Source organism: Gasterosteus aculeatus, chromosome 5 (genome assembly GCF_964276395.1).
Source record: "Gasterosteus aculeatus chromosome 5, fGasAcu3.hap1.1, whole genome shotgun sequence".
NCBI classification, from domain to species: Eukaryota; Metazoa; Chordata; class Actinopteri; order Perciformes; family Gasterosteidae; genus Gasterosteus; species Gasterosteus aculeatus.
In genome coordinates, this window is record NC_135692.1 from 10,481,440 (window position 1) to 10,508,316 (window position 26,877).

Genomic DNA, 26,877 nt, shown 5'->3' on the forward strand with positions numbered 1-26,877 from the left:
CCAAACAAAGAGGTTCACACATTAGAAGTTATTGTAAAAACTCACCACCTCCTCCTTTTAATATACAAAGATAACACACACTGTACAGGCCGGCTCTGATTACTGATTACTCTTACAAAACGTAGTAAGGCCTTAAGGGATCGTAATTCTTCACCAATCCAATCTCTACCTTCACATGCAATCGAATATTTGCAGCATCTACCTGGAGATGCACGTGCAGCAGTAGAAGTGTTTTTTTTAAATGTCTGTAGTTTTATAACGCTCGCTTGTAGCAAAAAAACTCAAGTGTAAAGACCGAAGATGTTGCGACTGAAACAGATGAGCGAAATTCAAAACAAACCATCCTCTCCGCTTGGTTGTGAGTCACTTCCTGGACCCACTGTTGAAGCAGAGGACGTTTCCCTTCTGCAGGAGGAAGATTGACCTTCAACCCCAAGAACACTGCAGACTCCCTCCTGTTCAAAAGCCACCATCAACTCGACCTTCAACCCCAAGAACACGTAAAATCCTTCTTCCTGTTGAAAACACAAACATAGAAACAATGCATTTTACTAACTTTTCAGGGACATTTGATGACATGCTATGACGTAGTACTCTGGATGACGTACTATACTATGACTTTTTTTATGACATACACTATTCTTTTAATAACGTGCTACTATAGCCATATTACACCGACCTTTTATCAGTCACAATCCTTACATGACTCCGCTGATCACGCGTTTATCGTTATGCTCGAGGCCGACCGGTTATCTAACAACACGTGCGCGCTCAGCTCGCAACAGGCAGCGGTGGTGAGTTCAGGGTACGCGACCCCAGTGGGAAACGGCAGCCCTGCCACTAGAGGGCGCCCAGCTCCATCGACGCAAGGCTTCAACGTGACGGGAGAAGACGAGACGCTGCGACGTGTTTGGTGAGACTCCAGCACAGGTTGTTACTTTTGACCGGGAATGCTAAAGTGGTTGTTGGGAGGGCGTTGTTTTGTTTTCTTCCTTAGTCGGGAACAAAAATTAAAGCGAGATAAGCAGTAAGCGCAGATGTCATACAGATATAAAACACGAGTAACTGGTCTGCTCTGCAAACCTAAAAGACTGCATTCAGGCAGTCATGCAGTAGTTTGTTTGTTTTCCTTAGAAGAGTCCTTTCAAGATATCAGATTTGATTTGATTTGAACAAACAAAGCATATACAATTTAAAAAAAAAAAAAGAAGTGTTTCAATTGTTATTCCCCTTCTATCAAACACAACAGTGTCTATATTATTCAGTTGTTTCAAAGGTTTCATTTGTTTTAATTGAACTGAAAAGCCTGACAAAGAACTAAATGCATCTTATCTATACATCACCGACTAAGAAGAATTAGACCTGATGTGTTTTTTCCACAACTGGTTTTGAAAAGATTAGAATCCATCCTGTGGATGTTAAAATGATACAGAATATTCAAGATTACATTACACTATAAACCACAAAAAAAGTATTTTGAATGAGTTTCCTCAAAGTTTATAAAAATGTATGTAAAGACCCCAAATCCCACTGCTTCCTCCTAAAAATCCTTAAATACAAGTCACAATAACAGGTTCTTATTTCATATACATATTTAACCAAAAATACAGAGCAGCAAAATACAGAACAGTGTTTTCAACCTCCCCGTCGCTGCATCATTTTTCTGTTCTGTCATCCAGAGGTTTGCAAGATGTTTATCGAGCAAATACAACCAGGACTTCTTGGTCGTCTCATCACGTTTACAACAAAGGGCCTGCGTGTCCTCGGAGGAGCTCTGAAAGGTGATCGGTTACGGACGTTCCTTTTTTCTTCTCCCCCTCTTGTCTCTATCCAGGTGAAGTTAAGACAACACCCATTTACCGTAAGAGTCGAGCATGTGATACTTCCTGTTCTCAGAAACAAAAAATACAACCACAGCAATCTTGGTCTGCACACGTTAAGACGTCTCCTTTTGTCCAGCCCATTAGTTTAAGGAATGAAAAACAACATATCTTGGTGTTTTTTTCCACCGTTTTACCGCCGTTTCAACAGTGTGTGTGTGTGTGTCAGGCGTGATGAAACCCCCTCTGATCCGTCCACAGCCAAGTCCTGACCGGACTCCCGGTAGCACGGACCACGTGGTCGCACCGTCACCGCGGCGACGACTCACACGGCGACGGGAGGAAGTCAGCAGATGTCAGCGCTCCACCTTTGGGTGATTCGGGCTGCTGGTAAAACGAGCACGCGACCGAGGACCACAATGACTGCAGGCATTTCTAAGAAGCCACAGCCGGTGTCCGTGTCTGTGTGTGCGTGTGTGTGTTTCTGTACAATATGTTCAGGGCTGTATTTTGTCCACTAAGCAAAAAAACAGCGAGACGACGCATGAACCTAAAACGTGCTTAAAAAGGAAAATTCCAGTCATATTCGTATTCTTTTGGCTCAACTTTAAAAAAAATTTTTTAAAGCAGCTATAATTGACGGATGAAGTTATTCATGTTTTTCTTTGAATTTGCAAACTTGTCAGCATAGAGAGGCCCGGGCAACCAGCAGCATGTATAGTCATGAGTGGAATTTTCTATTTATTAACTCTTCTTCTGGCTCGGTTTTGGTCTCCACCAGGATACGCTCGGCTTTTCAGCTGCGCTCCCTAACCGATGCTAATGGACTCCGTCAGCTTGGTGCCGAGCAGGTGGTTTTAGGCATTTTCCCATCGAAAACAGATGCGCCTGAAAACGAGGTTGATGTGAGCGGTCGGGCCAAATCAAAACATCAACGTTTTGGCCCAAAAAAAACACTCAGAGCCGGAAAAGCCCCCTCAAACTTTTCACTTTTGACTGCGAGGTCGGCTGATAATGCCATGTGAAGTGAGCGGATCATCACCTGGTTGCGTCCTTCAGAAGAAGTTCTTGATGAGCGGAGTGACCAGTTTCACCCACAGCTTGACGTGGCGGTCCGGCCGCTCGAACGTGGCGACGGACACCTCGCTGGACCGCTGGTACAAAGTCTGCTGCTCCTGAGAGGCACACAGTGCGACACGCAGGCGCGTCAGCGGCTGGCAGCAATACCCCCCCCACCCCCCCGCCATCGGTTCTGCCACCCAACTCACCTCCTGCAGCCGGCCCTGCAGCTCCTCGTTCCCCGTAACTATGGCGATCTGAGCCTCCAGGTCGCGGTGAACCGAGCGGTAACCGAAGTTCGGGGAGCCGATTAGAGTGAGGCAGGGCCGATCCTGCCCCTGGAGGTAATACCACAGACCTGCAGAGGGAGGGGGGGGGAGTGAGCCAGCGAGGAGGTAACTGCACAGAGAGAAGCCTCTTTTCCAGCGGGGATTACTGGAAGGCCCCCGACCACAACTAAAGCACGGGCAGAAATCCCCGCCGTCTATCCAAAACCTCAAGGGCGTGTGAGGGAGTGAGTGTTCATCCTCACCCCGGGGGCCAATCACAAAATGACTGTGCGAGCCGTCTCCTCTCACGCTAGATTCCCCTGTGACACACAGAGAGGAGCCGCCGAGCGGGGAGAGTCATGCGTTTTATTACTTTCACCGTGCAGAGCGGCTCGAGTCTGGAAGACGAGCTTAAGCCTCTTTCATATGCGGTCGGTAGATTTGACACAAACGTGCCGCGGCGGTGCGGGAATGGACGGGGAACGCAACAACTACGCACGCCAACTGTCATACTCATCAGCAGAAGAAGAAGACGAAGACATCTCTTATTAATCGAAGGGACATTGCGGGCGAGGAACATTTTTTTGTTGTCCAGAGCTTATGTTCTTATGTCCCACAGAAGCATCGACGTGAGAGGAATTAACAGTTTAACCCGCAAACATTTTCAGGGATGGGCTGCATCCACACTGACTGAAGCGATTAGTTCCATATGGTTGTAGTTACACGTGAACTAGACTGAGGATGCACCATTATGGATGGGAAATATTGGGAACTGTTTTCTTCACTCGACCTGTATTCTGTTGATCATTGATTAAAAAACGGTGTTAAATATACGACTGTTGTGTGTTAGGATCTGACTGACGCAACTTGAAGACGTCGCCGTGGCTTCTGCTGTTGCTTCGTCTCACCTTTGGCGTGGAAGGTCCACTGCGATCTGTGGTACTCGTGCAGGTGGACCCTCTCCTGCTGCCCCTGCCGGCACACCTGGCCGTAAAACTGCCTGGCGATGAGGGTGTAGGCGGCGGGGATGGCGCCGGCGACGCCCTTGGCCCCGAAGAAGCCGTTGACCTCGGGCGAGGCGGTGAGGATGCGGTAGATGGCGCCGGCCCCGAGCACCATTCGCATGTACGGCCGCGTCAGGTTGAAGTAACCCGACGTTAGAAACACGGACGAGTCCGGACCGGCGTCGGTCAGCAGGCGCTGGAGTTTAACGACAAAAGAGGTTTTATTTCCTGTAATTGGGGGAAAAAATAAAAAGTGGTTGGTAAATGATGTAAATGCTGGTTAGAAGTGTTTATCTATCAGGATGATTAGTCACATTTATGATGATAAAAGTTTTTTATAATTCACAATTCAAGTAAAAACAGGTTAAAGTTAATTCATCAGTGTTAGAATCCGACAGCAGGAATTAGATGTGTAATGCAACTACGCTGAATTATTCTACTAACCCATTGCATTAGCATTTCATTTTATTTTATTACTTGTGCACTGCTGTCCTGCTGTCTATTGTTATACTGTCTACTGTCACGCACCAACCGCTTCCTTGTCTGTCTGACATATTTTGGCAATAAATGTTTCCTGTATTTTTGCTGGTGCATAAACAGCAGCTCATTTTCCAATTACAGGACATTTTCTGCAGTTAATTAACCCTTGTTAGTTGTCTACTTCAGTCATCAGCTTGTTAGTCCAGAAGGAAACAACTTCGGGGAACACAGGGACACAACATCTAGCGGAAAACCTGCTCCACTTCTTTTTTTTGTTTTCTTTTTTTATGGAAAATGTCCAAAAAGCGCTTTTGTGAGAGTTTATTTCTAATACGTTTAGTATTAGAAATAAACTCCCACAAAAGCCTCTTCACCAGCTGTTGAACCAAATCAACCAGAGGTGAACAATGAATTGAATTAAGCAAACTTGTTGGGACAAAAGGTCCTACCTTCTTAACTTCTTAAATGTTTATTCTACTTTTTTACGGGACCACAGAATGAGCATTTGCTGTTAATCATATTATGATCACTCTGTGTTCATTCCCAGAACATCATTATGGAATTAGTCATCCATTATTGTAATTATTGCGTGAACAAAACATCCCATAATGAGAGTACGGAACCTCGATTGAACCGCAGTGAACAAAAGGTCAACTTGAAAGCTTTGAAGACGCATTTCCCAGACAATCACTTAACAGGCAGGATGGTGGCGCGAGCTGCAGAGCCTCACCTGCGTGACCTGCTCGTCGATCTGGATCCCCAGAGGCTTCATCTGGACCAGAGGGAACACCCAGGTGTCGTCCCCCTCCTCGCTCACCCCGTCGTCCTCAGAGTCCTGCGACCCGTTGAGCAGCTGCTGCCTCACGTGGGCGGTGTTCACCACCTCCATGATCCGCTTCCTCGCCGCCACGGAGAACGCCTGCCTGTTGCCTGGTCGCCGCGGAGATAAGAATCACCAGCGCGCACAAGTGGGAGGCGGGTCAAAGTGTCCTCGCTGACTGAATCAAACTTTATCTCATTGTTTATCGGCACCCATTAATGTTTTACAGTAGAATTGTGTATAGTTGTGTGTCAGTTCCCACTCCATGTCATCTCCCAGCAACACTGTGACATCATAACTCTATTCCTGGTGAGGTGCAGCCCTGCAGACATGATGTCATTCCTCCCGCAAGCCGACATCCTGGCAGTCTGCGCTCCTGTTACGGACACACAGCCGCAATGTGTGTGTGTGTGTGTGTGTGTGTGTGTGTGTGTGTGTGTGTGTGTGTGTGCGCGTGTATGTGCATGTGGAGAAAATCCTGACAATTACACATCCGCCTGCATGCCTAGCTATGCTTTCAAGCTCCATTAGTGAAATCCATCGGCTCCCACTGCAGAGAAACTGGGCCCCAGCAACTGTGACCGACCATGAAGTGTCAAACTGTCTCAAAACACGTTGGAGAGTAAACATGCGTCCGCGTACACACTTACACGAATGTACGCACACGCGCGCACACACACACACACACACACACACACACACACACACACACACACACACACACACACACACACACACACACACACACACACACACACACACACACACACACACACGGGTCTACCATTGTACGGGTGCACCATGCCGTCCAGCATGGTGACCGAGTCATCGGGCTGCAGCTGCAGGGAAACGTCTCCCACGGCGTCCACCAGGTCCGAGAAGAAGTCTGCGACCTCGCCGCAGTTCTCCAGCAGGACGTAGCGGTCCTGCCTGTTGGTGAAGTACGAGTCGCTCAGGTTGGCCCTGAACAACGGGAGAGAGAGACAGTTTTCATAAGGCCAGAGAGGACACAAAAGCAGAAAAACTGGATTTGTTTGGACAAAACATAAGAGGAAGGAGTCTAATATGTATTAAAAACGTCAGGTGTTATTTTAAAACAGTTCACCAGTGGCTCCTACAGAGGGGGGATTTCGCATTAATTGTAGTTTGTAGTAGTAATACATCAGACGAACAGTTCTTTTTGCCACTGAGTAACTTGTGCCCAAAGCTCCTCCCAATATCTTCTGTATCATCCCTCGAGTGGATGAGAATCTGACGCCGACCACGAATGAGCAACGAAAGACGAACTGAGAATCGACCTCAAGTTCTGCTTTAACGGGGAGGGAGGAGGGGGGGTATTTCTTATTTCTCAGAATATTTCTCTCGCACAAGAGAAAAGCGTCCTGCACGCGGACTCTCGGTCCCTCAAGCGAAAAACATTCCCCGCCGGGGGCAAACAAAACAAACGCACCCGCTGATGATGACGCTGTCGTCAAACAGGTAGACTTTGATGTGCTGGACGCCGATGGTCTCGTTGAAGCGCTGCGGCACCAGCAGGCGCAGCAGGCCCCTCAGGTCCGGGGTGTGGTACAGAGACACCCTCATCTGGGAGGCGAAGCGCCGCAGCAACGGCAGCAGCACGGTCCTGGAGTTGGTCTGTCCTGCGGGGGAAAAAAATAATGGATTCAAAACCAAAAGGGCGCATGACGAGGCATCGGGTGGGGTGACAACAAGTGAGACGTGAGAGAGGGAGACTTCGGGGGGAAACCTCGTGAGCCGCGAGTGTAGTCCAGCAGGATGGAGACCTTCAGGTCGGGGGCGTCGGCGTTCTCCCGCGAGCGCAGCAGAGCCTCCTCCATGCAGTCCACCTGGAGGAGGAACGAGGGACGGCGGTCAGTCGACGGCGGCTTAACGGGCCAACTTATTGTTTGTCGTGCAAAGACTAGTTTACTGCCTTCGGCTTCTGAAAGCAAAAGGGTTTTGAGATTTTTGGAGTGTTGGTTGGATGTCAATTGGTCAAAGAAAATGATTGATAGATTAATCGGTAATAACCGCGGGCAATTATTTGGTAATAACCGCGGGCAGTACGTGCAGCCATCCCATTTTATTTTCAATTGCTTTGCTCAGCTCTTTAACGGCAAAATACTTCTTCAAAAATAAACAAAAAATCAGTTTCCCGTTTGTCTGAAATCAGGTTTTCACTTCTCACTCGGAGTCCTTGTTCTGCAAACAGAGCTTTGCATCCCTTGTTTTCCCAGAATAAAGTGTTTGCGTCACTATTGCATTCAATCAAGCTGCAGCGTGATTATTCTACGCACTGACGGTCATGTTCTACTGCAGAGCGGAAGACATGCAGGTAGTAGAGGACGGTTAGAGGAAACGGGGACGTTTGATTAAGTAATGTTTAATGTGACTGTATCCGGTTTCACCTACAAAGGAAAAAGCTGATGTTCTCCGGGAATAGAATCTCAAGGAGCAGAGTGACCATATACAGTTATATGAATAAGTGTTTAAATAGTAATGGTTGGTTTATTACTGTTGGAGAAAAGAAAATGGTCAGCAGCTCCTCTGTAATTTGAGTTTAATGCCCCAGATTTAAACCATTAACCTCCCCTCCACATTCAGACGCGTCCTCGGTATGATTTATACATTTGCATGTTTGGTTTTTAATATATTTCTTTTCCAGCTCTCTACCAGAAACATGTGGGAACAAGTGACATCACATGAAGGAGCTCCTGCGGGAGCCACAAAGGCTTTATAACAACGTGCAAAAGCCGCACTCTCCACTTGGACTTGCATTAACGCGTGCGACTGTCAGCGTCGGACCAGGAGCTTGTGTGCCGTGCCCGGCATCTGGATCCTCGGGTATTGTCCAAAGACCACACTCACAGTTTGAGTCCTCATTCAGTTTAGGTCATTGTGTCCAATTACAATGAAACCTGAGCTTGACAAACGACATGGACTCCACGTTCCTTCAATCTGCGCTTCTGGTGATCCATCACTCTGAGGCTGCGGATGCTCGGCAGCGATCACACCTGATTCGAATGCTTTTAACTGTAATTTAACGTGTTCGACTCGTCCGGGCTTCGTTCCGTGATTCATCCGCTCTGCTGCTCGAAAACCAGTTGAAAAAAAACAACCAAATGAAAAACAGCTGAATGCGAGTCCAGACTGCGGTCTGTTCTGGGTTCATGTTGTTATGCTGGGCCTTCCGAGCATGAAAAACAGCAGGGTATCACGTGCCAACACTGGCCTCCTTATAGCCATAAACCCTCGGGTCTGGGGGTCATTCCTTGTAGCCGGCCTGGACTACATTTACATTCTCAGGCGAGCTGCGGTTCTCTTGGAAGGCAACTCTGACTCACAAATTCTGGCATGTCCAACCCCCGTTTTGGCGCACGTTTGTGTTTGGAGGCCGTTGTTCTCACCTGACCGAAAGCTAAAAAGGCACGAACAACTGCTCCAACAATGGATCCCTCTCACGCAGACACGCACACGCACACGCCACTGTTCTCACCAGCTCCTGCTCCAGCTGACCGGTTCCTAGATACAACGAGGCCATCACCACTCGCCTCCTCGCCGTCTTGATCCGCGCCTGAAGGGAAACAAACGTATCAGTGAGTGGGCGTCGGTTCATTTACTGTCAGTTTGCCCGAGGAAATCAGCAAATAACAAAAAAGACATTTTGTGTGGTGTTATCGGGTGCGGAGCTGGACTACGGCTTATTTCCAGTGGGGAGTGTTTTTTTCTTATTTGCTCTGGTTTCTCTGGGTTTTCTGCATCGGGTTTTTATTTAATGGAGGCTGAAGTTAAAGTCAGTCTGAGGTGATCAGAGGACAGAAGGCTGAGGTTTGAAACAAAACAAAACACAGAATAACACAATATTAAAAACTTCTTGGTTTCTCTGGATAATGGATAAAGACGTTTTCAATGGGACACTTCCTCCAATGGAAAGTAGTTCCGATCGCTGGAATGGATGTTTGAATTATGAATGAATTATCTAGAGAAACTAGGGCAGTGTTTGTGCCACAAGCGATTATTATAGTGATTGTTTTTTTTCTTGATTCATTGTGGAAAAGGACATATTTAAAAGCCCCCAAAACGTCTTCAGATTTCTGCAAAAGTGCAAAAAGAAAAAATGTAGCGGTCAAGAATACTGGAAAAACAAGAAAACAGCAGTTAATCCTCACAGTTGAAGACCTGGAAGTTGGTAATATTTTGTATTTTCATTTGAAATAGAAAGTTGGTTAATTTTTCAACTGAGCACCACAAACGAAATTCCATCCACCTCCTTTGTACCAAAGTAAAGGAAGAAATCTCAGCTTGATAACACAAACGGGTGAGTGAAAAGTTATAATCTTTTCCAATTTGAGCGATCCGGCCCTTTAAAAAAAAGGACGGAAAGGTCGTTTTAGTCCACTTGGAATTTTCCAATATGGAGGATTGTCATGTTTTCCAATGGAGCGCTTTCGTATCCGACGGCAACAAATTCAAAGAGCCAATAATCTTTTCACGTGGTTTTGTGTGCCGCTTCCTTTTCATTTCGCCCAGGGCACTACACAAGTTCCTCTCCGGTTCTGAAAACACGAGCGTGTCACGATGATTTGCAAAATCAGACAGAAGGAAATGTTTTGAAATGTGTGAGACGGAAAGTGATTTAGTGAGCAGTGACTTGTCGATGGTTCATTTTGCTTTTAGCAACACCAGCAGTAAGACATTTTTGAAAAGTGAAAGAAATAATTTGCTGTTCCTTCACAATCGTAGGTGTGTTTTGCCCCCTGAGCGATCTCACACTCTTGTTCTCTGGTATCTAGCGCATCGTTGCCGTTGAGCTAAGAGGACTTTTTAACTTTTAACTCCGCAAACTTGCCCTGTAACCCGATACGGGGAGCTGAGATGCGCCTTTGTGTGCTCCACTGGCCTTTTATTGGCCCTTTGTATCGTATTGTGGCTCCGGTTGTTTTCCCCTCCGGTTGCCGTGGTGTTCAGAGAATTAAGCGTTCTATTGTTTTGTTTTTTGAGAATCACACCTATGAACACATGACTCATGATGTTTGGAGAATTCTTTAAATGCAAAACGTTATCCTTGTACGGGGGAAGCTGCATCACAGGAACTTTCTTCCTGTTTCTTTGTCCTTGCAGCAGCCGAATAGGATAAAGTAAGAGGAAACATAAAAGAATTCCATCGCGGTGACACGCGGCAGGTGTGGGACCGCGTGAAGGAATGAAGATAACAATACAGTTTAGAACTGAAACGGTTTTCGTGCCAACTGTACATTTGCTTTTTCGATCCGATCGAACCCATTTTTAACTGGTTGGTCAAGTTTCCAGATTTGCAAGCCTAAATATACGAAGCCTGGCTTAAACAATTCATCCCTGGCTACTGCCGTGTGATTCCCCGCCGACTCATTATTCAGAGAACGCACATTCGTTCTGCGTGGGTGGAGAAACGCCTCCTGCAAGCCCTCGGGCGCTTTCTCAGCCCCGAATCTCACAAATGCATCAACGACAAGGAACAAATCTTCAAAGTCAATACCGGCTGCCTTTTCTCTTTGTTTTTTTTAGTTCTAATCAATTCCTCTGCGGCCGAGAGGAAATGTTTATCGGCGCAGCGACACCGACCTTCATGGTCTGGTAGAAGTGGTCGGGCGAGGTGAGCACGTGGATGCGGTTGCCCGGCACGCGGAAGGCCGGCACGTGTTCCGCCATCCATTGGAAGTGGCCGCAGAGGCCCCCGGAGCCCTGAGCGCCGGTCGACCCGGCGGGCCTGGGGACCCGGCGGGGGGGCGGGTCCGCCTCGGCCAGGAGGGGGGCCAGCAGCAGCACCGAGGACCTGGAGGGAGACGGCGGATTGTTTATCTGCGCTTTATGCTCCACAACAAGACGTTCAATTCGATTGTCATGATCACATCAGTACAAAACATTTTAATTAAAAACAAACATTTGTTTGCAACAGAATTCTTGATGACTAACTTTCTGACCCCCGCCACAAAAAAATAACCAGAACATAAACATAAAAAAGAAAATCAGCCCGGAGCTTCTTTCCAAAGCCACCTAGCGGAGTTAGAACAGCAAACGTATGAAAGAGATTTCTCCTTTGTTTGGTAATAAACGCCTATCATTCATAAACACACGTTCCACCCAAAGAGCCATAAAACAACTGCAGTGCGTCACAGAACGTCCTCGTGTCCAGGCGGCGGTAAAAGTTACAAACGTTATCGAAAAGATACGTTGAGCTCGCTCTGTATAATGCGGCGGATCGGCCAGCTGAACCCAAAACCTTTACGGTTTACTGCGAGCAGTAAAAGATAAGAAGGATGTGTCAGGAAATAAGAGCAGCTTTGCTTTTTTCTATTTCAGGGAAGAGCAGAACAATATAAAATGAACTGTTACCTCAGTGAAACTACAGAGAAATAAAAGTCTCCAGAGTCGAGGAAGATTTTTAAATCCTTAAAAACGGTTCGGGTTACAGATACATTATCAACATGGTGTCTGTGGATGCCCCCTAAATTGAGATGAGCTGCGCTTCCAAGAACAGCGCTGACGTGAAACTGAGATGAAGTTAACTCCTAACATTCAATGAGATTAGACGCTAAATAAATAACGGTCGTTACTGCGTGAACAGAGGAGCTGTTTACTTTACCATGTGACTGGAGCTCATGATTCGAACCACGTGACATGAAACAACGATGTCCTTCCGGCCTCCCCATAAGTCAAAAATCCACAATTATCTCTTTGCATCCTTAATACATTTAAACCCCCGTCTGTCTCAACGGATCTCTGTCTTTTTAAAATCTCTCTCTCTCTCTCTCTCTCTCTCTCTCTCTCTATATATATATATATATATATACACACACACACACACACACACACACACACACACACACACACACACACATATATATTTAGATATATTCTACATTGCAAAAAGTGAGTGGTGGTTTACATGATGGAGGGAATGATGCAGGATCACAGCATGAGATAAGAAGTCTATTGAAGACATTGTTCGAACCGGTTCCCCCGGTGACAGAGACACATACCAGGAAACGGATGGAGGAAATTTACCGCCGATTAACTAAAACAGTAACAAGGCGTCCCGCAAGAGACATTTAAATAGTTAACTGACGCCTGGACTCCATTGAACTGCTTCAGCTTCCTGGTGTTTTGACATGGTGGCACGCTGGGACACTCGAATGGAAGGACCACGTCGCCTGAGGCCTGAGCTGAGGAACTTCTATTCTCCTGGACAATCACGGGGGTCCTGAGGGGGGAACACCACTGCTCGGTAGGGAAACAAACAGAACCTGCCGAGGGCCGTTTGGACTACTGTACTTCTATTTAATTCTCAACATTATTTTAATATGTTCTGCTCTGCTATTGTATTGTGCCTTTGTAATCACTGTATCGCAGTATGCTACACTCAAATGTCCCCCTTGGGATTAATACTACATCCATCTAATTAGTATCATGATTTCCTCGTAGAGGGATTTATTGTCCTTCAATATGCCAAAGTACATTACTTTGAGATGGTCCATACTTTCACTTTTGTGAAACATAACTTGTATGTATCAAGCCTAACTTTAGCTATAGTTAAGATACCTGTAGTAGCAGTTTGTATGAACATAAAGCTTATATACTTTAATCTAACTAAACATTCAGTGACAGCACGCACGGACCTTTAACCTTCTGTGATGGAAACTCCTACTTTCCCTGAAGGTTGCCTTCTGCTGGGAAGCTTATCGGCCGGTGGAAATGAGCACAGTCTGAAGTTTCACCCTAAACGCACAGCGTGGGTCAGTAAGAGAGCGCACGTCAGGTAGTGAACTGACGCCATTAGCAGGGACAACGTTAGCAGAAGCATCTCGGTCTCTATCGTGATCGAAAGCGCCGCTTCGTGCCCCGCGCGCGCGATTCACGTCTCTTACCCTCCTCTCCGGTCCCGCGCGCGGAAAAGCCGGTCAGATATTCGTGTGAAAACCCCGGTGATGGCCGGCGAGTACACGGAGACCACCAGCCTCCTCCATGTCATGGGGGCCGCCATTGATGCCGCAGAGAGACTTTGAATAAACTTTATTGACACAGCAGCGCAGTTGACAGACACGCGGGGCTTTAATGGTAGAAACGCTGCATGCTGATAACTAGTTTGACTAGTATGACTTACGTCCAACAATAAATTAAGTAATTCCCAGAAATGGTTACGTGAAGGTTTAAATTCCTTCAAATGACGTCTAGTGGTCAACCTGTAAGCAACATCATTATTCTTATTATTTATATAATTCTTTTCTGTATTATTATGAATGTTGACATTATTATGGTTGTTTGATTTGTGTTATTTTATTTGAAGTTTGTCTTTCCTTGATCTTTTAATATAATTTTGTTTATATGGGAAATAAGTAATGGCGTTAATTTTTTTGTTTTTCTTTATACAATTATAACTTCCAATGGTTATTTCTGATAACACCCACTTTGGCATTCACATTGTTGTGTATATAAAACTACCCAACAGTAAAAGTAAAAACCATTTAATATAGCTCAACGTACCAGATATAAGAATAAAATGCTGCTTGCAAATTAATGTTACAATACAGTACACTGTAACACTGACAGACATTTCTGCATCATTAGTGTTTTTACATGTGATGCCTTCAAATTGTTTTTGATGGTACCTTTATACCTTTAACTTGGATGCAGACCTGTTTATTTGTGCCTGTAATAGAGGTTTTCGGGCAGCAGTGGAGCCAGTTGTTGCTCAAGAGCACTGACAGTAAGTCAGGTGCTTCCTGACACAACACACGTGCCTGAGGGACATCTTCAAACGTTACATGTTGCTCTGATGAATGTTAATCATCAATTATGGTGTCAACGGAAAACATGAAAGGATCGAAAGGTTGTGTATTTTACATTAGTGTTTTCATTTTATCTTACACACTTTTTACTGCATTATTACAAATCAAATGATCTCACAATGCTAAATATGAAGCATTGTCATAATATCACAGCAGTACAACAGCGTCTCGTTTCACTGCAGTTCACGTGGACTCATGATTTAAGTCTGAAACACTCATATATAATAATGAAACCAATTATTATCATTATTATTGTTTCCATTGTTATACGCGGAGTCTGGTAAATTGTTCACCTCGTGCAGGAGGGAACCCATCAGTACCAGGAAACAGCCCGGCGAGAAAAAAAAGGTCACGCTGATTATCCAACGGCACTCTGCCAAGAAACGGGCGCGGGCACGTCCATGTGTTCTCTGCGTGCGAGCGCGCGCGCGTGTGTGTGTGTGTGAGTGCGCGCGCGCGGGCGTGATTCCTGGAAGAGCATCCTCACGCGGGAGGCGGAGCCTTACGAACATCGGCTTTATTCCGAAACACCCTCCAGTAACCTTTACGCACACGGCTCTGCCTTCAGCGACGCCACATTCCTCCGCGCAGGAAAGGAACCGACACGCTTCTTGGATACTTTTTTTTTTTTTTTTAGGATTTTAATGCCTGTGTTAATATTTCATTTAGCACTACTCTCGGGTAGTTTGCGTATCTTTTTTTTTGGCGAAGAGCAGCTGCGGCGCGGGGCTGAACATATCCTCGAGGTAAGTTGAGTGTAGAAAGACGTCCAAGCGTTGTGCATCACCCGAGGGGGGACGGGGGTCCGTGCGGATTCTAAGCACGGCCGCATCGGGGCTCTTTGGTGCAGCGCAGCCGAGGAGGTTGGAGGTGTCATTTAGCGGGTATATTGCGAGTAGGACCACTTCCATACCAGCGCACCTCCGTACCGGTTCTGAACCGTTATGGCGCCTCGCGCGTCTCCTCCTCCTCCTCCGCCGCCGCCGCCGCGCACTGCCCGCTGTCGCCGTGTTCAACAGCAAACCGGACCAGACGGGACACCTTTTCTTTTTAGTCACACGGAAACCGGAGAACCGGGGCCTCTGTGGCGCGGCCTGAGCAGGGAACACGGCGTTATTCACTGAAAGGGGGAGATGATGAAAACAAAACAAACAAAAAGCGCGCCGGACTCATTCACGGTGACCCCGTTTCGGTGAAATCCCTCGTTGCGGTACGCGCGATCGAAGGCAATTGAAAGCAATCAGGATCCAGTTGCCGTCCGTCTGCACGTTGTGCAGCAGCAGCGAACGTTCATTTGCACTAAATATAACCCCGCTTTCCCAGTCTCGCCTCGTGCATTTGTCGGAATGGTCAGAACTGCATCTTTATGAGGCTGAACTCTGGCGTGGCACAGCGGAGCTTTATTCATATGAATGAACTTCCACAGCCTCTATAGATGCATCATCTGTGCTCCCTGTCTCCAGCTGTGTTTAGGTGCTCTCTCCCAGCCCCTCTCTGGATGCATCGGACTCCTCTGCCCCGGGGCCCTGGACCCGGTGTGTGACCCCCCCTCCCTCGCCCCATCCCCCCCCTCTCCCCACTCCCTCCGCACCGAGCTCCTTTCCACCTGTCCGCCTCGGCGCTCCTGTCCTGGGCCCCCTGCCTCTCGACCAGTGGGCAGAGGCGGGGGGCCATGGCGCCACGGTAGCCTCCAGCGGGCGCAACCCCGCCGCCATGAGCAGCGTGACCCCTCCGGAGGGCCGGGTTCAGGGGTCAAACCGCACCCTGCATCACTACAAGCCCTTCAGCTCGCACGAACACTACCAGCAGGTCAGTCTGAGACGAGAAAATGCCCCAAAGTGTAAAAAAGGGGCTCACGACTTCTAATAACTGTAGTTTCTTCTTTCCCCCGGCTCGTTGCAGGTGATGCGTGCGCTGCGTAAGCTGCAGGAGAGTGGGTTTTACTGGGGGGCCGTGGGGGGCCGGGAAGCCAGCGCCCGGCTGCGCTCCGAACCGCCCGGCACCTTTCTGATCCGCGACTCCTCGGACCACCACCACTTCTTCACCCTCTCCATCCAGACGTCTCGGGGACCCAAGAACCTGCGCATCCACAGCGAGGGAGGCGGCTTCTTCCTGCAGCCGGACCCCCAAAACACCCAGGAGCCCCGGCAGTTCGACTGCGTGCTGAAGCTTGTGGCGCACTACATGGGCAAAGGGCCGGACGGTGGACGGGGCAGAGAAGCGCCGTGTGGGGGTAATTCAAGAGAGGCGGAGAAGAGCGGCTGCAGCGCGTATCTCATTCACACCAGCGGGGAGAAGATCCCCTTGGAACTGCGGCGGCCCCTCTCGAGTTCCCTCTCCTCCCTGCAGCACATGTGCAGGAGGGCCCTGAACAACCAGGAGGGGTCGGGGGGAGCGGAGCAGCTGCCGCACAGGCTTAAAGACTTCCTGGAGGAGTACGACGCCACTATATGACCGACGGCAAGCGCGAGAAGTTCCACAAACCTCGACCAACCTCGGGCGCCGACGCGAGGTCTCGCGTTCTGTTGTCGCGTCAAGGCCAGAACCCCCTCCCATCGGGTAACCAATGATTACCTCGTCCGTCCTGACCACCACTGTGAGTGGCAAAACCGTGCCAGAAGGTCAAAGGTCAACGTTTCCCGTGACTGACTCAAGACGCAGAGCGGAGCCTCGTAGAAGATTAACCCGATTGGGTCGCTACTAGCGACGCCGTGATCAGAAACGTCTCCTCTCTCTCCGCCGGACATTCACGACAATCTGACAGGAAACAGGACAAAACAACGGGGAGGTGCAGACGGGGTCAATGGAGGAGGAGCTGACGGTGAAAAAGCAAAGTCCAAACACAGGGGTCGGGGCGGGAGGAGGAGAGGGGAGGGGGGGAGGCGAAGCAGAGAACATACAGTTTTATTTGTCTGCGTGAGTCTGTGTGTGTTGTGGTAGCGCACACATTTCCATTGCTGCTTCCCGCAAACGTTGCCTCACTGAGGGGCGGGGGCAGGGTGGGGGGGGGTTGTGCATGGCAACTCCACACACACACACACACGCACACACACACACACACACAATGCTACAGGCCAGCATGAAGGTTTTTCTTTTTTTTTTGAAAGCGTGGGAACAAGAGACGGCCCGGAAAAAAAACCCTGCGATGCCAAGCATGTTCTCCTGTTTGCTTCCTGGTTCTCCTCCGTCGCCCTGCGGCCCTTCGAGTCGGAAGCGTGTTGCTGAGACTAAAGCTTTGGCACGAAACCAAACAGCAGAATTTATTTTTATCCAGACTGGCGGGATAGAAAATGTCCCCGTTCAAGCGCCTCGGGGAGCGGTGATGATGATCCATAACATTTGAAGGAGAGGAGGAGGGAGGGGGGGGGGGGGGTTGAACGAAGGAGAAAGAAGAGCGGGAAATGGGATTAGGAAAGGGAAATTGAAGAGGAGGGAGAACTGGGGAAGGGGGAGGAGACATACTGGTACACGGCTAAACAGAAACAGTGATGTGATTGATGCCCCAGACTTGGAGGAAACGATGAAGCTGGACAGGACGCCGCTCCTTTAAAACGTAAAGCCACGTCTGCCAAGATGTGAAAAAGACGTTCTTGGCTGAGTCTTAATTCTCTCCTTCAGACCCTCTCAGAGCAATTCCTCCTCCAACATTATCATCTCCAACGTGTTTTTTTTTCTTCTTTCTTTTAAGTGCTCATGAAGGAGAAAATGTTTTCAATCCCAGTAACTTTAGAAAGGCTTCTCGTCCCCCGTCTCATCGTTGCCTCTGAAGCGGGAGTTGGTTTTCTGTGTCTGAGGGTCCGGGGGGGGGAACACAAAACCTCCTGAGAGTGGAAAAAGACGGCCTTTTGTAAAACAGAGACTCAGATTTGATCAGAATTGTTTCTGTCTGTGTTTGACCAGTGCTCATACTTACCTGTGATCCATATTGGAGTGGTAGCCTTTTCACATCATTAAACTTTGTGATCTCATGTGTTCACTCGAGACGAGAGTGCTGAAATAGTACCACAGTGATACTTTCCTTACTTCTTTTTGGAAATATTTTCTCCCGTCAACACCAAGTTTGTTTCTGTTTTTTTTTTACATGTGTTGCACCAGAGGACCACATGTGTATTTGAATCATTTCGTCTTTTATAAAGACTCTCTCGCTAAAGGCTGGCCACTGGTCTGGCAAAGATACAAGCTGTTATATCCGAAATGACAAAGCATTACATACAACGAGAAAAGTCAATGAAAAGGAAACGTTGCACATATTTATATTTCTAAAATATTTCAATAATTTATATTAAAGAGCACTATTTTTACAAAAGTCAATGTGTGTTACTTCCCTGTTTTTTTATTTTTATTACTGTGCCTCCTTCTTCTTTCTCTCTCTCTCTCTCTCTCTCTCTCTTACACCACTGAGACAATATTGACGTAATTTATCGTATTGCATTGTTGGGGCGAACTGTATTCCAGATTACTGCCCCACGAATCGGATTTCCCCGTGAAAAACAAAGCCGTGTTTATTCAGTCGGCAGGCTTTCAAAGGGCTACAGCGTCCCTGTACGAGCGCGCGCGCACACACACACACACACACATTTATTGTAGGGTTAAAATCTCTGCCATTATCCCTTTTTGTTTTTCTTTTCTGCTGAAGCATTGTGGGTAAATTCCTGAAGCATCAGGGAACGTATAGAACTTGGCGGTTAGGTCGGACGAGGTTCCCTGCAGATTAACACAACAGTAACAAAGGGATTCCCAGAAGCACACAGTTATGGTAACACACACACACACACACACACTTTGACACAGCAGTTACTGTGTCGAGAACCCACTTTGGGCTGGACTTTACTGGAAAGGAATGCAGCTGGGTTTTATACATCCTGCCTAAAGGCCTGTGATGATGGTGTCCTCTAGAAAGAGAGAGAGTGTGTATGTGTGTGTGTGTCTGTGTGTGTTTGAGGTCAAATGGGTGAAAGGCTCCACGTGGAAGAGATTTATGATGCTCCCTGGTTTTTAAGTGTGTAACCAAAGTGTGTTTGGGTGTGTAGATTGTTGTTAGTAAAACGAATGTAAGTTTCTTCACTCAAGTATCTTTCAAACACACACGCGCACATAAAAAACACCTCAATTGCTCTCACTCACTCGAACGTACACACACACACACACACACACAACCACCAGCAGCCGAGCCGTAAAAACTGCACTGAAGGTTCCCTGTTTTCCTGGAACCCGGCCTCACATAGAACACAAAGAATGCCGGGAATGGGAATTGTGTGTGTGTGTTTAAGGAATACTGAAGGGAAGAAACTCTGTGTGTGTGTGTGTGTGTGTGTGTGTGTGTGTGTGTGTGAGAGAGAGAGAGAGAGAGATGGGGATGGGGATGCCACCTGAGGATGCCGTCTAGCTCTTGAAATGTTACATTAAACTTAATTGAAATGTTTTATGTGCATTACATCATTCACCACACACACACACACACACACACACACACACACACACACACACCCGTCAGGCTTCTTTGGAAGTGAAAGAGAGGACTGTTTTCACGGCTTACCTCAGTGAAGGTAGTTGCAATAACTCAAGAGCCCAGTTTCACAGTCCCTTATTTTGCTATGACACACAGGAAAAAGTGTGTGTTGAAAGTTGAGTGTGTGTGTGTGTGTGTGTGTGTGCGCGCGTGTGTGTGTGTGTGTGTGTGTGTGGGGTTGACACTACAGGACTAAGAGAGCCTTTATAGACAACAAAGTTACGTCTTTCGAACAGCATCACAGAGCCTTCTTCCCAAAAATCCAACCGGAATGATCCAGTTTCGAACAGAAGCACGCGGGCTCATCGTGACTCACGTGTCCCCCCCGCGCGAATCTCTCACACTCATTGAAAGTCTTTCCACCTCGGATCAGTTGTTTTTCGGGTAATGACTCCATGTTTGTCATCGAACGGCCGAGTTCTTTCTGTGTTGTCATGTTTAACTATCAGAGTGTGGAGGACAGTGTGTCTTTCTGGGGTAAGACACATACTGCTGTATTACATGGGGGAGACGGTTGATTGGGGGGGGGGCACACATTTTCTCTCAAAGCTACCGATGACATTGTTGCGGTATTATTCTGAGCGCCTATTATTAAAAGCGTGTGTTTGGCTTCAATTGTTTTAAACTCACGCTAAACGTCAACTCTCGGAAGGTGGAAAGAACGTTAAATTGCGGCACGTGTCGTAAGGAGCGATGCACGGCGGGTTTCCAGGCAGCAGCTCCGGCCTGTTGGGTGTTTCTTCCAGGAAGGCGTTTTTTTTCTTCTTTTTTTGATTTCTTTCTTGGCCGATGCGCGCTTATAGGAAAGACGTACTTTTGGCCCGTCAGCTCGCGTGTTGTCACAGCCGCTTCTGATAAAGCAGCAGAAGCAGCTTCCAGGAAACCGGAGCGTTACCCTCAAACATTCCATCGTTCCCTTTTGCCATCAGGACGCGGGGAGAAGCGCGACGGGGACGCGCGTCAATAAAGACCGTATGAGAGGCGCGGTGCGCTCATGCAGACGCTGTGCATGAAGCCGTGCGTTATGCAGAAAGTTTCCGCACAACGTTGCTGCACCCGCACACCTGCACGCGCTCACACAAATGCAGCGTTTGAGAAAAGGCATCACAAGCGGAGATTACTGTCGCGTAAAACCTGGAGTACCTCTCGGCGTGGGTGTTCCCAAGCTGTTCCCGGCTGTCGAGAACAAACTGAAAAGCCCTGCGATGACCCCGAGAAGGCGGTGAGCATATTGGAGTGGTAGCCTTTTCACATCATTAAACTTTGTGATCTCATGTGTTCACTCGAGACGAGAGTGCTGAAATAGTACCACAGTGATACTTTCCTTACTTCTTTTTGGAAATATTTTCTCCCGTCAACACCAAGTTTGTTTCTGTTTTTTTTTTACATGTGTTGCACCAGAGGACCACATGTGTATTTGAATCATTTCGTCTTTTATAAAGACTCTCTCGCTAAAGGCTGGCCACTGGTCTGGCAAAGATACAAGCTGTTATATCCGAAATGACAAAGCATTACATACAACGAGAAAAGTCAATGAAAAGGAAACGTTGCACATATTTATATTTCTAAAATATTTCAATAATTTATATTAAAGAGCACTATTTTTACAAAAGTCAATGTGTGTTACTTCCCTGTTTTTTTATTTTTATTACTGTGCCTCCTTCTTCTTTCTCTCTCTCTCTCTCTCTCTCTCTCTTACTCCACTGAGACAATATTGACGTAACTTATCGTATTGCATTGTTGGGGCGAACTGTATTCCAGATTACTGCCCCACGAATCGGATTTCCCCGTGAAAAACAAAGCCGTGTTTATTCAGTCGGCAGGCTTTCAAAGGGCTACAGCGTCCCTGTACGAGCGCGCGCGCACACACACACACACACATTTATTGTAGGGTTAAAATCTCTGCCATTATCCCTTTTTGTTTTTCTTTTCTGCTGAAGCATTGTGGGTAAATTCCTGAAGCATCAGGGAACGTATAGAACTTGGCGGTTAGGTCGGACGAGGTTCCCTGCAGATTAACACAACAGTAACAAAGGGATTCCCAGAAGCACACAGTTATGGTAACACACACACACACACACACACACACACACTTTGACACAGCAGTTACTGTGTCGAGAACCCACTTTGGGCTGGACTTTACTGGAAAGGAATGCAGCTGGGTTTTATACATCCTGCCTAAAGGCCTGTGATGATGGTGTCCTCTAGAAAGAGAGAGAGTGTGTATGTGTGTGTGTGTCTGTGTGTGTTTGAGGTCAAATGGGTGAAAGGCTCCACGTGGAAGAGATTTATGATGCTCCCTGGTTTTTAAGTGTGTAACCAAAGTGTGTTTGGGTGTGTAGATTGTTGTTAGTAAAACGAATGTAAGTTTCTTCACTCAAGTATCTTTCAAACACACACGCGCACATAAAAAACACCTCAATTGCTCTCACTCACTCGAACGTACACACACACACACACACACACAACCACCAGCAGCCGAGCCGTAAAAACTGCACTGAAGGTTCCCTGTTTTCCTGGAACCCGGCCTCACATAGAACACAAAGAATGCCGGGAATGGGAATTGTGTGTGTGTGTTTAAGGAATACTGAAGGGAAGAAACTCTGTGTGTGTGTGTGTGTGTGTGTGTGTGTGTGTGTGTGTGTGTGTGTGTGTGTGAGAGAGAGAGAGAGATGGGGATGGGGATGCCACCTGAGGATGCCGTCTAGCTCTTGAAATGTTACATTAAACTTAATTGAAATGTTTTATGTGCATAACATCATTCACCACACACACACACACACACACACCCGTCAGGCTTCTTTGGAAGTGAAAGAGAGGACTGTTTTCACGGCTTACCTCAGTGAAGGTAGTTGCAATAACTCAAGAGCCCAGTTTCACAGTCCCTTATTTTGCTATGACACACAGGAAAAAGTGTGTGTTGAAAGTTGAGTGTGTGTGTGTGTGTGTGTGTGTGTGTGCGCGCGTGTGTGTGTGTGTGTGTGTGTGTGTGGGGTTGACACTACAGGACTAAGAGAGCCTTTATAGACAACAAAGTTACGTCTTTCGAACAGCATCACAGAGCCTTCTTCCCAAAAATCCAACCGGAATGATCCAGTTTCGAACAGAAGCACGCGGGCTCATCGTGACTCACGTGTCCCCCCCGCGCGAATCTCTCACACTCATTGAAAGTCTTTCCACCTCGGATCAGTTGTTTTTCGGGTAATGACTCCATGTTTGTCATCGAACGGCCGAGTTCTTTCTGTGTTGTCATGTTTAACTATCAGAGTGTGGAGGACAGTGTGTCTTTCTGGGGTAAGACACATACTGCTGTATTACATGGGGGAGACGGTTGATTGGGGGGGGGGCACACATTTTCTCTCAAAGCTACCGATGACATTGTTGCGGTATTATTCTGAGCGCCTATTATTAAAAGCGTGTGTTTGGCTTCAATTGTTTTAAACTCACGCTAAACGTCAACTCTCGGAAGGTGGAAAGAACGTTAAATTGCGGCACGTGTCGTAAGGAGCGATGCACGGCGGGTTTCCAGGCAGCAGCTCCGGCCTGTTGGGTGTTTCTTCCAGGAAGGCGTTTTTTTTCTTCTTTTTTTGATTTCTTTCTTGGCCGATGCGCGCTTATAGGAAAGACGTACTTTTGGCCCGTCAGCTCGCGTGTTGTCACAGCCGCTTCTGATAAAGCAGCAGAAGCAGCTTCCAGGAAACCGGAGCGTTACCCTCAAACATTCCATCGTTCCCTTTTGCCATCAGGACGCGGGGAGAAGCGCGACGGGGACGCGCGTCAATAAAGACCGTATGAGAGGCGCGGTGCGCTCATGCAGACGCTGTGCATGAAGCCGTGCGTTATGCAGAAAGTTTCCGCACAACGTTGCTGCACCCGCACACCTGCACGCGCTCACACAAATGCAGCGTTTGAGAAAAGGCATCACAAGCGGAGATTACTGTCGCGTAAAACCTGGAGTACCTCTCGGCGTGGGTGTTCCCAAGCTGTTCCCGGCTGTCGAGAACAAACTGAAAAGCCCTGCGATGACCCCGAGAAGGCGGTGTAGAAGGTGTAGGCGGTGTAGGCTGTGCCGGGCCTCAGACCAGAACCCTCCAACACCCTCGGGTGTCACTATGCAGACGAGGCTGCAGCAGATTTGAACTTGATCCCGCATGCGGACACGTGCACGTGCACAAGAACAGTCGCTTATGCACATACTTGTGCGGTGAATGCATGTTTTGTTTGGTCGTGAACCATGTGAACGCCCGTGATACAGTGGTTGGAAATGCTCAAAGGCAACTCAAAAGAAAATCCAATGAGGATGCTGCATTCACGATTTAACGTCATTCATTAACATGGAAATGTAGTGACACAAGTAAAAGTTTACTCATTGAGAAAGGAAGTTAAAATCCAGTGTCCGATTACACCACTTGCATCGTTTTGTGCAATTTTATTCTTCAGCTGATGGAAGGAAGGTGCAAAACAAAGGAGGTATGGAGGACAGATAACATACAGGAAGCAATGACGGAATCCGTCTATAAAAATGGAAGTATAGGACTAATAAAATAATACACAGTATTTACAGTATGTGGTAAATTACCTCCACAAAGAGGGTTATGTTTTCATTTAATGTCTGGATTACAGAAAAACGACTACACATTTTCATTAAACCGAAGGGTTTGGCATTGGTCAAAAACAACTCACGAAATGTTGCAGTGAATCTGCCTGAGTTCTACTGCAGATTCGAAAGACAATGTCCTGATTCCATCCCCCACAGCTCCACCAGCCGGCTGGACTCCCCAGGAACCTACGCCAGGATCCTGTTTGTGGACTTCAGCTCTGCCTTCAACACCATCATCCCGTCTCTGCTGCAGGACAAACTCTCCCAGCTGCACGTGCCCGACTCCACCTGCAAGTGGATCACAGACTTCCTGTCTGACAGGAAGCAGCACGGGAAGCTGGGGAAACATGTCTCAGGCTCTCGGACCATCATCCCCAACCAGCCCCCAAGGCTGCGTTCTTTCCCCTCTGCTCTTCTCCCTGTACACAAACAGCTGCACCTCCAGCCACCAGTCCGTCAAGCTCCTGAAGTTTGCGGATGACACCACCCTCATTGGACTAATCTCTGGTGGGGACGAGTCCGCCTACAGGTGGGACTCTGACCATCTGGTGTCGTGGTGCAGCCAGAACCACCTGGAGCTCAACGCTCTAAAGACAGTGCAGATGGTTGTGGATTTCCGGCGGAACAGAGCCCCACCCTCCCCCATCACCCTGCGTGACTCCCCCGTCAAGTGGGAGTTGAACATCAGCTCCATCACAAAGAAGGCTCAGCAGAGGTTGTTCTTCCTGAGGCAGCTGAAGAAATTCAACCTGCCAAAGACGATGATGGTCCACTTTTACACGGCCATCATGGAGTCCATCCTCTGCTCCTCCATCACCGTCTGGTACGCTGCAGCCACAGCCAAGGACAAGGGCAGGCTTCAGCGGGTCATCCGCTCTGCAGAGAGGGTGATCGGTTGCAATCTGCCGTCCCTGCAGGACTTGTTCGCTTCCAGGTCTCTGAAGCGAGCTAAAAAGATCGTAGCCGACCCCTCCCACCCCGGACAAAACCTGTTTGTGCCCCTTCCATCTGGCAGGAGGCTGAGGTCCATCAGGACTAAGACACACGCCACACGAACAGTTTCTTCCCGTCGGCAGTCGGGCTCATCAACAGAGCCGGTCCCCCACTGCCTGACTATAACACTCCACCGGTCACTCCCCTTCACACTGCACATGTCCCTTTAACTGTAATTTATCACTTTGTCGTCACTCGTCACTTTGTTACTTGTTCGCTAGTGCACTTTATGCTTAATATTTTTTTTAACTTTGTTAATATTTTACATGTTTAACTTTAACTTTATTCCCTTGTTTTATACTAACCCATAGCCTTATTCTACTAACCCATTGCATTAGCATTTCATTTTACTTTATTTCATTACTTGTGCACTGCTGTCTTGTTGTCTTTTGTCACACTGTCTACTGTCGCGCACCAACCGCCAAGACAAATTCCTTGTACGTTTGACATATTTTGGTAATAAATGTTTCCTGATTCCTGATTCCTGAATCGCATGCAGGCAGATACAAGCATTAGTCGAGGTCTTTGTGGCTGACATTTCTATTGAAGTTACACTCACTGTCTTTTTGGAGAGCTTTCAACCACATCTGCAGATGCTCCAGATGCTGTTCATTCACCAGGTCTCCAGTCTTTTTAATGGAGTTAAACCAACGAACAGAAACAGTAAGAAGCAATCGAAATCGCAGGAAAACCCCCCGATATCAAGTGGATAAACTGTCATTTAGTACATATGTTCATAAACAGACACCTCTGCATTAAACCAATCCTGAGTGGTGTAAAGACTCTGGGGAGCTCAGTGTCTCTTCCAAGGACACTTGTGGACAGTAGCATCAAAACGCCGACCTCGTGGTTATAGGGCCATCGCCGAGCTACGGCCTTAGCCTGAGGAATGGCGGAACAGCCCGTCTGTGTCTAAAGGGAGCGACACGTTGCATTTCTGTGAGGTTTTGAAGGCGCTGACGAGTGGATGGATGTCATACTCTGAATATGGATCAAACACAATGGTGGGTAGTAAATAAAGGCCACTATAAAGTGAATTACGAAGGATTTTTTATAACAGCGTTGATTACAGTTTTAGCTGCTAGTGGCTCAAGGTGAAATTAGGGCATCGCACAGTCTTTAGTATTCATTCATAAATATCTGAACAAAATGTTACAACGATTCATCCAATAGCTGCTAAAATATACTCAGCCTCATGATGGCGGTAGAGAGGGAATGAAGGGGACAATCGAAGCCTTGACTCATCCTCTGGGGACAGTGAATCTCTGTACATGATTCACTGAATAGTTGTTGGGATAATTTCAGTCTGAAACAAAGTGCTTTTAGCATGAAATACTGTAATCTAAGAAAAAAAGCTCCATTTGGGCTTTTTATACTTATTAATCGTCTGTTTGCCTACCTTTCAACACATACACACACACAAACTAAATCAACATTACAAATGTATGAATTGGCATTAGTAGTGTGGGAGGGTTTCCGTCTGTGGCAGCGAGTCAAT

General features: G+C 47.4%; 3 protein-coding genes across 6 annotated transcripts; 2 read left to right on the forward strand and 1 right to left on the reverse strand.

Moving 5' to 3' along the window:
• Nucleotides 1-28: 28 nt before the first annotated feature.
• On the reverse strand, nt 29-13,587 carry pgs1 (phosphatidylglycerophosphate synthase 1). 4 transcript variants are annotated; one of them, XR_013467749.1, is made up of 12 exons: nt 13,357-13,512; nt 11,054-11,264; nt 8,949-9,026; nt 7,200-7,299; nt 6,903-7,092; nt 6,237-6,415; nt 5,363-5,562; nt 4,057-4,348; nt 3,089-3,237; nt 2,863-2,995; nt 680-992; nt 29-515 (listed from the first exon to the last, which is right to left on the reverse strand). XR_013467749.1 is itself a non-coding variant. In XM_078103327.1 (12 exons), exons 3-11 carry the CDS (start codon nt 11,138-11,140, stop codon nt 2,876-2,878), a joined length of 1,395 nt encoding a protein of 464 aa, XP_077959453.1. In that variant the 5' UTR covers nt 11,141-11,264; nt 13,108-13,207; nt 13,357-13,515; the 3' UTR covers nt 29-515; nt 2,863-2,875. The 4 variants fall into 4 exon arrangements, 3 of the variants coding, with proteins under 3 accessions (XP_077959453.1, XP_040032951.2, XP_077959452.1); XM_078103327.1 differs by lacking the exon at nt 680-992 and adding an exon at nt 13,108-13,207 and having other exon boundaries at nt 13,357-13,515; XM_040177017.2 differs by lacking the exon at nt 680-992 and having other exon boundaries at nt 13,357-13,587.
• Nucleotides 13,588-14,822: 1,235 nt separating this feature from the next.
• On the forward strand, nt 14,823-18,588 carry socs3b (suppressor of cytokine signaling 3b). The gene is made up of 3 exons (XM_040177030.2): nt 14,823-15,023; nt 15,741-16,086; nt 16,180-18,588. The coding sequence occupies exons 2-3, from the start codon at nt 15,991-15,993 to the stop codon at nt 16,729-16,731; spliced, it is 648 nt and encodes a 215-aa protein (XP_040032964.2). The 5' UTR covers nt 14,823-15,023; nt 15,741-15,990; the 3' UTR covers nt 16,732-18,588.
• Nucleotides 18,589-22,859: 4,271 nt separating this feature from the next.
• LOC144408008 (uncharacterized) lies at nt 22,860-25,860 on the forward strand. The gene is made up of 2 exons (XM_078103332.1): nt 22,860-23,080; nt 24,543-25,860. Exons 1-2 carry the CDS (start codon nt 22,999-23,001, stop codon nt 25,547-25,549), a joined length of 1,089 nt encoding a protein of 362 aa, XP_077959458.1. The 5' UTR covers nt 22,860-22,998; the 3' UTR covers nt 25,550-25,860.
• The last annotated feature ends 1,017 nt before the right edge of the window (nt 25,861-26,877 follow it).

Coding starts and splice junctions, on each gene's coding strand:
- pgs1 (XM_040177017.2), bottom strand. CDS start 13,472: ATGGCGGCCCCCATGACATGGAGGAGGCTGGTGGTCTCCGTGTACTCG. Junction 5,563..6,236: donor CATGGTGCACCCGTACAATG/GTAGACCCGTGT, acceptor CGCGGCGACCAG/GCAACAGGCAGGCGTTCTCC. Junction 2,996..3,088: donor TGCAGGGCCGGCTGCAGGAG/GTGAGTTGGGTG, acceptor TGTGCCTCTCAG/GAGCAGCAGACTTTGTACCA.
- socs3b (XM_040177030.2), top strand. CDS start 15,991: ATGAGCAGCGTGACCCCTCCGGAGGGCCGGGTTCAGGGGTCAAACCGC. Junction 16,087..16,179: donor CGCACGAACACTACCAGCAG/GTCAGTCTGAGA, acceptor GGCTCGTTGCAG/GTGATGCGTGCGCTGCGTAA.
- LOC144408008 (XM_078103332.1), top strand. CDS start 22,999: ATGTTTGTCATCGAACGGCCGAGTTCTTTCTGTGTTGTCATGTTTAAC. Junction 23,081..24,542: donor GGACAGTGTGTCTTTCTGGG/GTAAGACACATA, acceptor CATCCCCCACAG/CTCCACCAGCCGGCTGGACT.